The 17536-nt window shown below is 40.3% G+C and overlaps 1 protein-coding gene across 1 annotated transcript; it reads left to right on the top strand.

The window, feature by feature from the left end:
* Positions 1 to 453: 453 nt before the first annotated feature.
* Positions 454 to 17424, top strand: LOC308096637 (uncharacterized protein; the record flags this gene model as incomplete). The annotated part of the gene is made up of 14 exons (XM_080444049.1): positions 454 to 1849; positions 2964 to 2974; positions 3959 to 4094; positions 4636 to 4717; positions 5348 to 5419; positions 5615 to 5726; positions 6750 to 6804; positions 7166 to 7356; positions 9928 to 11310; positions 13876 to 14005; positions 14140 to 14221; positions 14859 to 14930; positions 16244 to 16355; positions 17386 to 17424. 14 exons carry the CDS (start codon positions 454 to 456, stop codon positions 17422 to 17424), a joined length of 3873 nt encoding a protein of 1290 aa, XP_080300175.1.
* Between the last annotated feature and the right edge of the window lie 112 nt (positions 17425 to 17536).

Genomic DNA, 17536 nt, shown 5'->3' with positions numbered 1-17536 from the left:
GTGTGTGTGTGTGTGTGTGTGTGTGTGTGTGTGTGTGTGTGTGTGTGTGTGTGTGTGTGTGTGCGTGCGTGCGTGCGTGCGTGCGTGTGTGTGTTTGTGCGTTAGTGTCATAGCGCCACTCCTACCAGACTCATCTGAGAGAAACCAGGAAACAGAGAGGTTGTTATTCTGCCACTTCACACGCAAAGAGACGGACATTATGATTCACCTTCAGATCAAACACAACTTCCAGTGAGGGAGGACAGACTGTATGTCCACAGCTACAAGAGGGAATACTGACCCAGACCACTTGAACCTGCTGCTGACTCTGTCAGCTGAATGGACTTTAACAAGAACCAGGATTCACAGTGAAAGTAAACTTCAGGGAACATTCTAGAGGAGGGACAGTTACCACGACTGACTGGCTGATTTCCTGGCTTGAACAGAGTGTTTGCAGCTTCACTCAGAGACCAAATGGCTTCCACGTTGTCTCGCCCTGAAGAGGATTACTCCTGTCCTGTGTGTCATGACATCTTTAAAGATCCTGTTCTCCTGTCCTGTAGCCACAGCTTCTGTAAAGACTGTCTGCAGAAATGGTGGAGAGAGAAGGTAATAAAGGAATGTCCAGTTTGTAAGAAGAGACATTCAGTGGATCCACCCAGAAACCTGGCTCTGAAGAACGTGTGTGAGGCCTTCATACAGGAGAGACATCAGAGAGCTTCAACAGGGTCTGAGGTTCTCTGCAGTCTGCATGCTGAGAAACTCAAACTGTTCTGTCTGGAATGTCAACAGCCAGTGTGTGTTGTGTGTCGAGATTCTAAAAAACACACCGACCACAGATTCAGACCCATCGATGAAGCTGCACTGGATCACAAGGAGGACGTCCAGAAATCACTGAAGCCTTTACAGGAGAAACTGGAGGTTTTTAATGAATTTAAAACAAACTATGATAAAACAGCAGCACACATTCAGTCCCAGACTCAGAACACAGAAATGCAGATTAAGGAACAGTTTAAGAAGATGCGTCAGTTTCTACAAGAGGAAGAGGATGCTAGGATTGCTGCATTGTGGGAGGAAGAGCAGCAGAAAAGTCAGTTGATGAGGGAGAAGATTAAGGGTCTGAACAGAGACATCTCAACCCTTTCAAACACAATCAGAGCCATAGAGGAGGAGCTGAGAGCTGAACACATCTCATTCCTGCAGAACTACAAGACCACAATGCAAAGAGTCCAGTTCACACTGCAGGACCCACAGCCGGTCTCAGGAGCACTGATAGACGTGACCAAACACCTGAGCAACCTGACCTTCAGAGTCTGGGACAAGATGAAGGACATTGTCTCCTACACTCCTGTCATTCTGGACCCCAACACTGCCTATCCACAATACATCCTGTCTGATGATCTGACCAGTGTGAGAGATGGAGAGAAACAGAAGCTTCCTGACAACCCAGAGAGGTTTGACCGCTATGGCTTTGTCCTGGGTTCTGAGGGCTTTAACTCAGGGACTCACAGCTGGGATGTTGAGGTTAGAGACAATACACGCTGGGATGTAGGTGCGTTACCAGAGTCTTATCAGAGGAAGGGGAAAGTAGGGGGTCAATTCTGGAGAATACAGTTAGATAAAGGTAAATACACAGCAGGCTACTCACCAGGGTCAACCACTGATCTCTCATTGAAGCAGAAACCTCAGAGGATCAGAGTCCAGCTGGACTGGAATTTAGGAAAGCTGTCCTTCTCTGATCCTGATACTAACACACACCTACACACCTTCACACACACTTTCACTGACGCACTCTTTCCATACATTTACATTGGTCAGATTGGTGGTACTCTGAAGATATTACCAGTGAAGGTCAGTGTAACTCTGGATAGTTAGACATGATGATGATGGGTGGTAAGAAGTACTTTAAAGGGGAACAAGTAAAGGAACATTACTAGTAGTATAGTGTCTATTTCGTCTCTGTCGGGCAGAAACCTCTTATCTCCATATTAATCAAATTGTTTTTGTAAATGAACGCCCTACTTGTACTTGATCATTCTACAGCGTCACACAAAAGCATAAAAAAATGATGCTTATTTAAATCCTGAAAAGTAACAGTTTTGGAACATACTGTATGAGGTTTCCACCCGACAGAGACGATATGATGTGTTGTGTCTATGGATGACAATCAAGTGTCTAAAGTAACACTAGTCTCTGATCTGTGATGTCATCAACATGTTCATATGATGGGATGATTATGTTGTTATGAATAATATCTACAGTTTTTAGTTAATAACCATAACCAATAATTATGAATCCTATTATCACCTGTTTATTATCAATAATAATAGTAATGCTAAAAATGATGTAATGTTTATAATTAATAATGGTAATGATTGTTCGTTACTGATGGTTATTATTATATTTTAGGTTCAGAGTTAAATGATCAAAATGATAAATATTACTGCAAAGCGGCAATTTGTCCTTTGACAGTTTCTGACAACATGTATTAAAGATAATTAACAGCTTTTATGACCATCAGACCTTTCAATCATTTATGGTAAAAAAAAAGTGCCAGGTCATGGCCTTCTTCAGCAATGCCATCACCCCTACTGTTCAATTTAAGGGGACATTTATGGGTTTCAACAGCATCATTAAACATATCCATCTAGTTTGTTGATGTTTGGACAAACTGTCTTTCATTTATGGCCACATTTGCACCAGACCCATGAATGTGTTTCGAACTGGTGGGTACACCTATTTGGAGATTTAAAATACAATACCTAGTTCAACAGTGAAACATATAATAATGTAATGATTATTCTGATTTGTGTTGCATTTGTAGTTTTACTATATCATGTATCAGACTAATGTACCAATACTGTTTTTCTTTTTTCATTCTTTTCATGTAATTATATCCAGAACAATAACACAAACATGTGGTTAAAAACATTGATCCTACTTATGAAAATGACTGATTTACATACTGATATCCTGTCTTGCAGTAGAAAAGAATGTGAGGTAAAATAAATAACTGGGGTGAAATGCATGAATACACTTAAAGGGATAGATAAGGAGAAGGATGGAAATTAACAGGATAACAAGACACTCAACTAAAATGATAGAGAGCCTTCCTGTAGAGATGATTTAACTGTACAATGGTCTATTCTACATGCTCACTGAAATGCCCTGTTCACTGTTTATTGTATAGTCACTCAATGAGATGGGAGACACAGTGTTTCTGATGTGTAATGTGACTGCATTCATAATTAAAGTCTGACTATCGGAAAATTATCTGAAGTCGTGGTTGTTTTATAGTGAATTACAATAGTGGATTTGTCATGATTCATGACTGCATGTGTGATTCTAGTCTAGTCTTACTGCAGGGTGTGTTGGCATGAAATATTTGAGTAACACTGGTGAGTAATTATTATTTAGTATTTGAAAAGATAGTTTCATAAACGGTGAATTACAAACATTTTCAACATTTTGTGTTTTATTTGTGTCATAATGAGTGCATAAAGGTTAGCATGTAATTTTATTATACAACTACTATACTATATTCTAATCTATTTCTACAAAGCGTCCTCATAAAATATAGAATCGGTGAACAAGTTTGGATGTCAAATAGTTCTATTGAACCATTTTGATATCCTGTCACTCTAATTCTGAGATGTGAATGAGTTCTAATGAAAGATCTGTAAAGATAAACAAAAAAAGTTAAAATATACTGCCACACATTTCGTGTGATTTCAGATCAGCTGCATAAAATAACATCTATATGTTATGACATCATACAGTATGACATTTTATATGTTAGCAGAGGTCAATATTTAAAATGATACAGATGTTTTATAAAAAACGTTTAAAGGTAGCTGCTCCGTTTATATGTGCAGTAGTTCTATGTCAGAGGTCCACTCGGTACAGTGGTTAGTAGTCGTTGTAGTGGTTGTATTCCATTGGCTAACCTTGTACCCATGTCTCTCTTCGTTGTCTTCAGCACCTGAAGAGTTCCCAGTGGTGTCAGGAACACTTCCTCAATTACAAGGGTCTCCTGCGAGCCGTGACGGTCCGAGAGCAGCTGCGTCGGCTCATGAACAAGTTCAAAGTGCCGCGTAACACCAGTGAAGGTGTCTGTATGTGTGTCTGCAAGTTCGTGGATTAAAGTTCTACTGATTTCAGTCAGGATTCCATAGAAGCCAGCATGTCTTCTATGGAAGCACGTTGTGTAGCGAAAACAGCCGATCTACAAGCTCTCAATGAGTCGCACTGCGTCGTATTGAGAGCTCGTAGAATAGACTAGTTTCGGTTAATATTTTAAGATCAGCGCATTTGAAGTGGTCAAACTAACAATATATTCAGAAGCATCTTCCGTGAAACCCTAATGGTCTCAGATATTTCGTAAAAGCAATGATTTATTCACCTGGTTGGCAGTATGTAGAACAGCAGGAACAATGACTAAAACATCATAATTTTACATAATATTGTGTGCTTTAGGAAACAGCGCTAGTGTGTGGGGACACCTTTCACACCGTTTCACAAAGTGTGACATTTTATTTAGCTTTAATCTGTGTGCAAGTGTGTCATGTGGTGCCTGTCCCAAGTGTCCCATCATACAATATTTGTGGCGTTGAAGACATTTTTTATTAATATTTCTGCCGTTGTGTTGCTGTCCAGGTGACCCTGATGTGATCCTGAAGTGCATTGCTGTCGGGTTCTTTGCCAACGCGGCCCGCATTCACCATTCAGGATCCTACAGGTGAGAGACCGACCATGGACAAATCAAGAGAAATGATTTGCTTGTGTCCGTACAATATGAAACTATTTCTCAGATGGGATGATGGCTGATTTAAGCAGTCACACATGGCCTGAGTCAGAGATAGAACATGTGACGGCACACCTGTTGTGTCAGTCATCACTAAACACACACTCGGGCGTATCTGTCGTGGCATTCTGTTATGTTTTTGTGTTGTTGCCTAACTCGATGCCAGTGGTTCCCAAACTGGGGGTTGGGACCCAAATTATTTCAGATGATTAGCTTGATGTGCAACATTGTTTTCTCACTCAACAGTAAACAAACCAACATACAGTATAACTGTACAGGGTATATCTGCACATTTATAAAGTTACAATTTAATTACTTTAAATTTTTGAGCGATTATTTTCACAATATTTATCTGTGGAACCGAGTCAAACTAAGTGTAAATGCCTCAACTCCTATACAATTCCAAGTGCTTGTCAGGATGGGGGGTCCCCCTGTTCAAATATGATTATTTTGGGGGGTCACGGCCTGAAAAGTTTGGGAACCCATAAACTATGGCATGGTGAGCTTGATGTCTGATTTAAGCGATCACAATGATAATAATAACCCACTGCCTCTCCCTCTAAGGACTCTACGTGACGACCGTGAGCTTCTCATCCACCCCAACTCTGTGCTGTTTGGGGAGACGCCTCCAAAATGGTACGTTAAGTCTGTCCATATATGTCATTGATAAATTCATTCATACAATACACATACTGTATATTCTAGCAATATTTTTGTTCTTTTTATTAAAGAAAATAAAGAAGTTGCAGTGCAGAGATAGAAGGTTTGTGCCTGACAGCGACGACATGATTATTAATAAAATTAAATCTATCACATTCTGTCCTTCTCCAGGGTTATCTTCAATGAAGTGGTTCAGACTTCAAAGTACTACATGCGTGACGTGACTGCGGTTGAATCATCCTGGTTGGTTGAACTGGCTCCCCACTTCTACAAGCAGGCTAAGGTAGGCCGTAGAAACTAACACACTCATCCTTTGTTTGTTTTGCACCTCGGTCTGAGTGTGTGGATGTTTCCAGGGCTGTGTGTGTTTGTGTGTGTGTGTGTGTGTGCCGCTGCACGTCAACAGCAGCTGTTTATAAACAGAGCGCTGCGCATCACAGGAAAGATGAGAAGAAAATAATATAAAACATTTCGTCTCATCTTTTTTCGTGAACTAAAATGAAGACAGATTTGAGCCCAAGTCCTTTTGTTAAGTAACGTGCGCTACATTATTTAGATTTGTTCTGCGGCGCTGCAAACGCACATTCCTGAGCCGTGCGCGTGTGCATTGCAACATTGCATAATTTTCACCAGAAACTTTTGGCTCTGCGCTACAAATTTCTGCCTCAGCGGGGCGCCGAGGCAGAAATGGTCTGCCGGAAACCCTGCTGTGACCCTTGTGACACTTTCTTTCTTATCTCTCCTATCTCACTATCTCTCTCTTCTCTCTAAACCAGGGGTCTTCAACAGGGTGTCAGAGTTACTATGACCCGCTTTAATTACTTCAGTCTGTATAAGTAGCATAATGACTAGTATTACAATTCTGTTGTCTTTTTTATGTCCAATGTATTTGTATTTAAGTTAAAAAAGTTAACATAAGTATAACTAAATGCATTTGAAATTAAATACAAATGTTACTTTTCAGGATTCCAATTCAAAAATAGCCAAAAAAAAATTCAGGATTCCAATTCAAAAATAGGCGTTTTGAGCTTGTAGATTGGCTATTTTTGCTACTTTTGTGTGACATAGAATGGCAAAGTACGGCATTCATCTACGAAAAAAAGTTAAAATACGGAGACAAGAGGTGTCTGCCCAACAGTGTATGCAATGTGGAAGTGCGAGTGTGGAATTATAGTGGTCAACGTTGCCCACCCCTGTGTTATATGGTTCAAATAAAGTGGATGTAGAGGCATGTGGCATTATGTTTTAAATGTTAAACTTTGTAATTAAATTGCTGGACTTGACCTCCTGTGTTGTCATTGAACAGCCTCCCCCTGCCCAGACCATGGTCCAGGCTCTGGAGCTGCTCTACGCTATAGGAGGTAAGAAATGACTCCTTAAAGCAAACCTTACACGTCGGTAGAGGTTTAGGTTGTTGTAGTTATCTGGCCATGGTGTAATTCCAAATATAATATCTTCAATTATATATCTAATATCTTCAATTATAGTTGCTTTGTTGATTAGAGATTTACAATCGAAAACGGTCTTCTTTCATTGACTTACATTGTACGCTCTAGGGTTTTTTGATTGGTTGAATCTGATTGGATTTTTGCTTTAATCCGTGTGTGTGTGTGTGTGTGTGTGTGTGTGTGTGTGTGTGTGTGTGTGTGTGTGTGTGTGTGTGTGTGTGTGTGTGTGTGTGTGTGTGTGTGTGTGTGTGTGTGTGTGTGTGTGTACTGGCAGGCCTGGACCAGTATGGCCGGCTGACTGACCCCATGGGCGTGCGGATGGCAGAGTTCCCTCTCAGCCCCATGTTTGCCAAGATGCTCCTGGAGTCTGGGACCTTCGGCTGCTCCAAAGAGATCGTCACCATCGCCGCCATGATGCAGATTCAGAACATCTTCGTCGTGCCGCCCAATCAGAAGAAAGCTGCTGTGAGTTGAAACGGGGGCTTTTCTAAAGCAATACGTTGTACCATCACCGTTTCTCATCATGGGGTCTGGGAGACCACCAGGGGTCCAAAAGAGACTCTTACGAGTCTGTAACTCCTTAGAGTGTACAAATGGAGTTAAATAAACACTCAGGATTTTACAATGTACCACACATTGAAACTTGAAACACATAGTGCTGAATTATGTTAAAACTGCATGAATTTGGTAGACATGCCAGGTCCTTGCTTTCACAACAAGATTTTGTTTTTTTGTTTTTACAGCTGTAGTGTACTGTATCACTCTGGTGTTGATTTATTGATTGATGTACTTTATTTAGTAAGACATGAGAAACAGTACATGGAAGTACAATTCACAATACAAGGTCTACTAAACTGGAAAATTCGTAAAGCACTAAGCTTGTTTAAAATAAGTTCCCACGCACACAAATCATTATGACAGACAGATTGTGTACTCTGTACGAGGTTACAATGAAAAGATTTATTACATAAAACAATCCACGTCAATAACTTTTAAATGAGCCCATAAATGTATACAGTATCTTATCTTAACTGATATGCACCACTCCATAGGTCACTGATCAAACACATTGCATTATGTTATAAATATGGGCTCAAGGCTGTTTCACTGTTACATTATAAACATAAAACATTTGAGTACGGATGGAGGAGTGCAGGTATAGTACTCAAATGGTAGATATTAATTACTATTAATTGGAGACAACTTAATTTAATTTGTCACAAAACAATTAACACATGGATCTACAAACTAACAACACGTTGCACCGTGATACGTTATTAGCTTGTAGATCTGTTCCTTTTTGTCACGGGACACCTTTACTGGACTCTGTCTTGGGGCATTGATAGCACACATGTGGAAGAGCCTCATTATTGCACCTTGATTGCTATAGGCCTGGAAATGTGATAAAATCCTTTGGAAAAGTTTTGAAATGTCATTGTTTAAAATGTGAGGGAACCCTGAGTGTATATCGGGGTCCTAGAGATAACACATTGTATTAAGTGGGGGTCCTTGGCCTAATCCATATCATTCAAACAGGGGGGTCCTTGAAATGAAAAGAAAAAGGTTGAGAATCACTGCTGTGTACATCGTCACAGAGAAGTACTTCATAAAACATAAATCACATCTGTCTGATGTTTGACTCTGCAGGCTAGAGAACACAGGAAGTTTGCTGTGGCTGAGGGAGATCATCTCACCATGCTGAACGTGTAAGAAGCATTCATCAAGGTATGTGGACTAATGCCTTAATACTTGGTTGTGCAATAACTGCACACCGGTACAGTAAGTAAATGTCCGAGTATACACTCAATGAATATATTAATTAATGAAATAGAAACCTATTTCTATAATTCATCAATTGAATACTTTTTTCCCCCATTTTATATGTGCACTTAAATTAGCTGATAATTGTGATTAGATTATTAAATAATACATGTATATTTATTGATAGACTATATGTTAACTCAGTCTGAGCAAGTCCAGTAGTATATAGTAAGGTTTATCTACAGTATTGCCATGGAAACACTACCTTTCAAGCAAGTATTGCCAGTGGCAATACTACTTTTTTAATTTTAATTTTAAACACTTGAGTAACCTGTAATGAAAACTTAATTGTATCTAGTGAAGAACTGACTCATCAACGTTATTATTATTATTATTATCCTAAATTCAACGCCTCACTCAACTGCTTTCCAGGAATGACATGGTTATAACATCTTGCCTGGAATTAGTGTAAGACATGCAATGTACTACATTTCTGGTGTGAATAACATCATTGTAAAGGGCCCCCCAAAATCCCCCCAAAAAGGCTTGCGGGACCCCCAAAAAAGTACCCCCCAACATTTGCAGCGCGGGGGCTTTGCACGTGCACATTGTGGTACTCCACAGAATTTCCCACGGTTGTCAGGTCTGGTTGTGGTTTGGTGCTGTAATGTGAAGTCACATGATGAAACTTGATTCAAATATTAGCTAGTGGGACAGAGGTCAGAATCTCCATGTATGTGATCACTTTTTGTGTCTCTGCATATACTCGTGGATGGATGCCTATATTTAACTTCTCTTTAAAGTCTCTTCCACTGCCGTGGTTTACGGTACGGAAACCTTTGTATGAGGGCCATTTGTTTACCACTAATGTCACCATGTCCACCAACACTACATCACTGCCATAACTTTATGGTGTTGTGGCTCTGCCCCTTGCCAGTCTCGCCTGACATAAAACAGGAAACAGAGAGGTTGTTAACCTTACTCCTCACACTGCAGTACTATCATCCTCACACACACGGAGAGACCGACGATAAGAATCACCTTCAGATCAAATACAACTTCCAGTGAGGAGGACAGACTGTCTTTCTACAGCTACAGGAGAGAATACTGACCCAGACCACTGGAACCTGCTGGGTTAGGCTGAATGGACTTTAACAAGAACCACGATTCACAGTGAAAGTAAACTTCAGGCAACATTCTAGAGGAGTGAGAGTTACTACGACTGACTGAATTCCTGTATTGAGCAGACTGTTTGTAGCTTCACTCAAAGACAAAATGGCTTCCACGTCGTCTCTTCCAGAAGAGGATTATTCCTGTCCTGTGTGTTGTGACATCTTTAAAGATCCTGTTCTCCTGTCCTGTAGCCACAGCTTCTGTAAAGCCTGTCTGCAGGAATGGTGGAGAGAGAAGGTAATAAAGGAATGTCCAGTTTGTAAAGAGAGACATTCAGTGGATCCACCCAGAAACCTGGCTCTGAAGAACGTGTGTGAGGCCTTCATACAGGAGAGACACCAGAGAGCTTCAACAGGGTCTGAGGTTCTCTGCAGTCTGCATGCTGAGAAACTCAAACTGTTCTGTCTGGAATGTCAACAGCCAGTGTGTCTTGTGTGTCGAGATTCTAAAAAACACACCGACCACAGATTCAGACCCATCGATGAAGCTGCACTGGATAACAAGAAGGAAGTCCAGAAATCACTGAAGCCTTTACAGGAGAAACTGGAGGTTTTTAATGAATTTAAAACAAACTATGATAAAACAGCAGCACACATTCAGTCCCAGACTCAGAACACAGAAATGCAGATTAAGGAACAGTTTAAGAAGATGCGTCAGTTTCTACAAGAGGAAGAGGATGCTAGGATTGCTGCATTGTGGGAGGAAGAGCAGCAGAAGAGTCAGATGATGAAGGAAAAGACTGAGGGTCTAAACAGAGACATATCAACCCTTTCAAACACAATCAGAGCCATAGAGGAGGAGCTGAGAGCTGAACACATCTCATTCCTGCAGAACTACAAGACCACAATGCAAAGAGTCCAGGTCACACTGCAGGACCCACAGCCGGTCTCAGGAGCACTGATAGACGTGACCAAACACCTGAGCAACCTGACCTTCAGAGTCTGGGACAAGATGAAGGACATTGTCTCCTACACTCCTGTCATTCTGGACCCCAACACTGCCCATCCACAACTCATCCTGTCTGATGATCTGACTAGTGTGAGACGGGGAGAGAAACAGCAGCTTCCTGACAACCCTGAGAGGTTTGACCTCTATTGCATCATCCTGGGTTCGGAGGGCTTTAACTCAGGGACTCACAGCTGGGATGTTGAGGTTGGAGACAATACATACTGGGGTGTAGGTGTGTTAGCAGAGTCCTTTCAGAGGAAGGGAGACAGAGGGGGTCAGTTATGGAGAATAGGGTTAACTAATGGTAAATACACAGCATGCTTCTTACCAGGGTCATCCACTGTTCTCTCAGTGAAGCAGAAACCTCAGAGGATCAGAGTCCAGCTGGACTGGAACAGAGGAAAGCTGTCCTTCTCTGATCCTGATACTAACACACACCTACACACCTTCACACACACTTTCACTGACACACTCTTCCCATATATTGGCACTGATCGTCAAACTGTCCCTCTGAAGATATTACCAGGCAAGATCAGTGTAACTCTGGATAGTTAGACATGATGATGATGGGTGGTAAGAAGTACTTTAAAGGGGAACAAGTAAAGGAACATCACTAGTAGTATAGTGTCTATTTCGTTGCTGTCGGGCAGAAACCTCTTATCTCCATATTAAACACATTTCTTTCGTAAATGAACACCCTACTTGTACTTGATCATTCTACAGCGTCACACAAAAGCATCAAAAAATGATGCTTATTTAAATCCTGTAAAGTAACAGTTTTGGAACATACTGTATGAGGTTTCCACCCGACAGAGACCATATGATGTGTTGTGTCTATGGATGACAATCAAGTGTCTAAAGTAACACTAGTCTCTGATCTGTGATGTCATCAACATGTTCATATGATGGGATGATTGTGTTGTTATGAATAATATATACAGTTTTTAGTTAATAACCATAACCAATAATTATAAATCCTATTATCACCTGTTTATTATCAATAATAATAGTAATGCTAAAACTTATGTAATGTTTATAATTAATAATGGTAATGATTGTTTGTTATCAATGATTATTATAATATTTTATGTTCAGAGTTAAATTATCAAAATGATAAATATAACTGCAAAGCGGAAATTTGTCCTTTGACAGTTTCTGACAAAAGTTTTTGAAAAACCCTGTCAGTTTAAGAGTTAAAGATAATTAACAGATTTTATGACAATCAGACATTTCAATCATTTACTTTTATGCCTGATGAAGGTCCAAGCGGCCGAAACATTGCATCCTAAATAAAAACCTATTTATAAGTGAAGACGGTGTCTCCCGCTCTCTTCCATATTCAGCATTCATAGTCCGACGCACATGTCCGTTTGTAGGTGTGTAAAAGGACATGTCCTAAAAATCATTCATGGTCAAATCTGTGCCAGGTCATGGCCTTCTTCAGCAATGCCATCCTCCCTACTGTTCAATTTAAGGGGACATTTATGGGTTTCAATAGCATCATTAAACATATCCATCTAGTTTGTTGATGTTTGGACAAACTGTCATTCATTTATGGCCACATTTGCACCAGACCCATGAATGAATGTGTTTGGAACTGGTGGCTAATTCATTTTACACACCTTGTTCAACACTGAAACATATAACAATGTAATGTATATTCTGATTTGTGTAGCATCTGTAGTTTTACTGTATAATGTATCAGACTAATGTACCAATTCTGTATTTTCTTTTTTTCATTATTTTCATGTATACCCAGAACAATAACACAAACATGTGGTTAAAAACGTTGATCCTACTAATGAAAATTACTGATTTACATACTGATATGCTGTCCTGCTGTAGAAAAGAATGTGAAGGATAACTAAATAACTGGAGTGAAATGTATGAATACACTTAAAGGGATAGATAAGGAGAAGGATGGAAATGAAGAGGAAAACAAGACACTCAACTAAAATGATAGAGACCCATCCTGTAGAGTTGTTTTAACTGTACTATGGTCTACATGCTCACTGAAATGCCCTGTTAACTGTTTATATTATAGTCACTCAATGAGACACAGTGTTTCTGATGTAATGTGTAATGTGACTGCATTCATAATTAAAGTCTGACTATCGAAAAGTTGAAATCTGAAGTCTTGGTTGTTTTATAGTGTACAATAGTGGATTTTCATGATTCATGACTGCATGTGTGATTCTAGTCTAGTCTTACCGCAGGGTGTGTTGGCATGAAATATTTTAGTAACACTGGTGACAAGTAATTATTATTTAGTATTTGAAAAGATAGTTTCATAAATGGTGAATTACAAACATTTTCAACATTTAGTGTTTTCTTTTTGCAGTGTCATAATAATGAGTGCATAAAGGAAGATTAACATGTATTTTATTATAAACTATACTATATTCTAATCTATTTCTACAAAGCGTCCTCATAAATTATAGAATCGCTGAACGAGTTTGGATGAATGTCAAATAGTTTTATTGAACCATTTTGATATCCTGTCACTCTAATTCTGAGATATGAATGAGTTCTAATGAAAGATCTGTAAAGAAACTAAAAAAGTTAAAATGAGCTGCCACACATTTCGTGTGATTTCAGATCAGCTGCATAAAATAACATATCTATATGTTATGACATCATACAGTATGATATTTTATATGTTAGCAGAGGTCAATATTTAAAATGTTACAGATGTTTTATGAAACCACCAAGGTGTTAGGTAAAATACACAAAGTGTGTTTTGTCTAAGCCTCTGAATATCAATACATTTATCTTTAACCACATTAACCACTTGAACCCCAGCATGCCTATTCTGGGGGGAACTTTCGACGTTTTTGGCTTTTTTAGCTTTTTGAAACAAATAGCAGCAATGTTTTGCAGTCACTTTTGGGATAATTAGCAGAATTTTTCCTAAAACTATTTAAATAGTATACAAAAAAGCCTATGTGTGTTTAAAGGTAGCTGCTCCGTTTATACGTGCAGTAGGTCTATGTCAGAGGTCCACTCGGTACAGATAGTGCAGGAAACGGGGGTTAGTAGTCGTTGTAGTGGTTGTATTCCATTGGCTAACCTTGCACCTATGTCTCTCTCTGTTGTCTTCAGCACCTGAAGAGTTCCCAGTGGTGTCAGGAACACTTCCTCAATTACAAGGGTCTCCTGCGAGCCGTGACGGTCCGAGAGCAGCTGCGTCGGCTCATGAACAAGTTCAAAGTGCCGCGTAACACCAGTGAAGGTATGTGTGTGTGTGTGTGTGTGTGTGTGTGTGTGTCTCTGCAAGTGTGTCATGTGGTGCCCGTACCATCATACAGTATCATGTGGGGTTGAAGGCATTGAATTTATTTTTCCTGCCGTTGTGTTGCTGTCCAGGTGACCCTGATGTGATCCTGAAGTGCATTGCTGTCGGGTTCTTTGCCAACGCGGCCCGCATTCACCATTCAGGATCCTACAGGTGAGAGACCGACCATGGAGAAAGGAAGAGAAATGATTTGCTTGTGTCAAACGTACAATATGAAACTATTTCTCAGATGGGATGATGGCTGATTTAAGCAGTCACACATGGCCTGAGTCAGAGCTAGACGGCACACCTGTTGTGTCAGTCATCACCAAACACACACTCGGGCGTATCTGTCGTGGCACTTTGTTATGTTTTTGTGTTGTTTCCTAACTCGTGGCAGTGGTTCCCAAACTGGGGGTCGGGACCCAAATTATTTTGGGGGGTCCTCAGACGATTAGCTTAATGTGCAACATTGTTTTCTCACTTAACAGTAAACAAACCAACATACAGTATAACTGTACAGGGTATATCTGCACATTTCTAAAGTTACAATTTAATGACTTTTAATTTTTGAGCGACTATTTTCACAATATTTATCTGTGGAACCGAGTCAAACTAAATGTAAATGCCTCAACTCCTATACAATTCCAAGTGCTTGTCAGGGTGGGGGGTCCCCAGTTCAAATATTATTATTATTTTGGGGGGTCACGCCCTGAAAAGTTTGGGAACCCTTAAACTAAGGCATGGCGAGCTTGATGTCTGATTTAAGCGATCACAATGATAATAATAACCCACTGCCTCTCCCTCTCAGGACTCTACGTGACGACCGCGAGCTTCTCATCCACCCCAACTCTGTGCTGTTTGGGGAGACGCCTCCAAAATGGTACGTTAAGTCTGTCCATATATATTATTGATAAATTCATTCATACACGTGGTGGTAAGTACTCAAATTCTTTACTTAAGTAAAAGTTTCAATACTGCAATATAGACATACTGCGTTACAAGTAAAAGTCCAGAATTCAGAATTTACTTGAGTAAAAGTACAAAAGTATTGGCATCAAAATGTACTTAAAGTACCAAAAGTAAATGTACTAAAATGTTTGAAAATAGCAGATCTACAAGCTCACAACGCGTTGCGACGCGTTGTTATGTATAAAATAGGGCTGAAGTGGTTACTGTATGTTTTATAATACAATAATGTATATCTGCAAAGTAACTAGTAACTAAAGTTTTCAAATAATTGTATTGGAGTAAAAGTACAATATTTGCCTCTGAGATGTAGTGGCGTAAAAGTATTGGAAATTGGAAGTACAAACACCTCAAAATTGTACTTAAGTACAGTACTTAAAGTAATACTAGGTAACGTTTTCAACAAAACTAAAGTTAAATTGTATATCTTTTGTCAGTGGCAAAAGTTTCACAACACCCACTCCATGAATTTCACCCCCGGAAGCCTTTTATTTATATATTTTCTATTGAACGGTGAAGGGGGGGACTTTCCCGGGAAAATGACGTTCCTGGCCAACGTCATGACGTCGTGGCCGACGTCCCCAGGAACTACCGCAACGGTTTCCTGTTTGGCCAGGAACTACCGCGGTAATAGCAAAAAGGAACCTCACGCTGATGTTAAGAGAATGTAGGATTAGAAGATCGAAAAAGAACAGAAAAAGAAAGCACAGCTCATGGTAACTAATGCTCCACTGGCTAAGAGAAACGATCCGTAGATAGTATAAAACAATTAAAATATCGCTTTTTGAAACGCTTCCGGCTTCCGGTGAAAACGAATGGAATTCTGGGTAATCGAGGATTACGGAAATTGTATGCAGTGACGGTAGTGACCAGCAGAGGTTGCTAAAAATCGTTATTTGGGATTCTGCATTGTACAACTTTAAGTAAATGTACTTAGTCACTTTCCACCACTGTATATATGGGGTCATCCCTATGTTCCCCGGGTTCTATGTTCCCCCACTAAGGTTAGGGTTAGGTTTAGGTTAGGTCCTATGTTCCCCGCTCTCCCTAGGAAAGCGGGGAACGATAAATTCATTCATACAATACACATACTGTATATTCTAGCAATGTTTTTGTTCTTTTTATTAAAGAAAATAAAAAAGTAGCAGTACAGAGATAGGTTTGCGCCTGACAGTGACGATATGATTATTAATCAAATTAAATCTATCACATTCTGTCCTTCTCCAGGGTTATCTTCAATGAAGTGGTTCAGACTTCAAAGTACTACATGCGTGACGTGACTGCTGTTGAATCATCCTGGTTGGTTGAACTGGCTCCCCACTTCTACAAGCAGGCTAAGGTAGGCCGTAGAAACTAACACACTCATCCTCTGTTTGTTTTGCACCTCGGTCTGAAAAATGTGGATGTTTCCAGGGCTGCACATGGATTAAAGTTCTCAGTCGCCCCAACTGATTTCAGTCATTTGAATTTGTAACTTTTGTAGCTGCTGTGAGCGCAGCATACAGTAACTGTCCATTCAACTCTGTGTGTTTGTGTGTGTGTGTGTGTGTGCCGCTGCACGTCAGCAGCAGCTGTTTATAAACAGAGCGCTGCGCATCACAGGAAAGATGAGAAGAAAACAATATAAAACATTTTGTCTCGTCTTTTAACTACTAAAATGAAGACAGATTTGAGCCCAAATCCTTTTGTTAACTAACGTGCGCTACATTATTTAGATTTGCAAATGCACATTCCTGAGCCGTGCGCGTGTGCATTGCAACATTGCATCATTTTCACCAAAAACTTTGGGCTCGGCGCTACAAATTTCTGCCTCAGCGGGGCGCCGAGGCAGAAATGGTCTGCCGGAAACCCTGCTGTGACCCCACTTTGAGAACCAATGTTCTGTCTGTCTGTCTGTCTGTCTGTCTGTCTGTCTGTCTGTCTGTCTGTCTGTCTTATCTCTCTTATCTCACTATCTCTCTCTTCTCTCTAAACCAGGGGTCTTCAACAGGGGGTCCGGGACCCCTAGGGGGTCCTCAGAGTTACTAAAGGGGGTCCGCCAAATGTTTGTGTGACATGATTTTTTTTTTTTTACATTAACCACTTGAACCCTAGCATCACTTTTCTGAGGAGAACTTTAGCCAAAAATAGCAGATCTACAAGCTCTAGATCGGCTATTTTTGTCAACGAGTTATTATAGGTGTCAAGGGGAAAAAAAGAGGAGCAAAATGTTATCTGAAACACAATATTATACAATATTGAGGGGGTCCCTGCTTCATCTCTCTCTCAGCTAGGGGGTCCTTGGCCTGAAGACGTTGAAGACCCCTACTCTAAACTCTAAAATGACACAGATGCTTTCCCGGATTGAATGTGTCTCTTCTTTCTTTCAGCATGGGTCGCTGGCCAGCAAGAGATCTCGGATCCTCTGAGAAGTGGAGCCGGCCCAACACTCACTGCTGTGACAGAAAGAAAATGGAGAGCACCTCATTTAACACACACTGTGCCCTATCCATCACACTGTATATAAACAAAGATTGTACA

The sequence above is a fragment of the Gymnoscopelus braueri genome (assembly GCF_963280865.1).
Source record: "Gymnoscopelus braueri genome assembly, chromosome: 12".
Taxonomy (NCBI): Eukaryota; Metazoa; Chordata; class Actinopteri; order Myctophiformes; family Myctophidae; genus Gymnoscopelus; species Gymnoscopelus braueri.
Note: the sequence above shows the minus strand (reverse complement) of the source record. Positions and strands in the feature narration are given on the sequence as shown.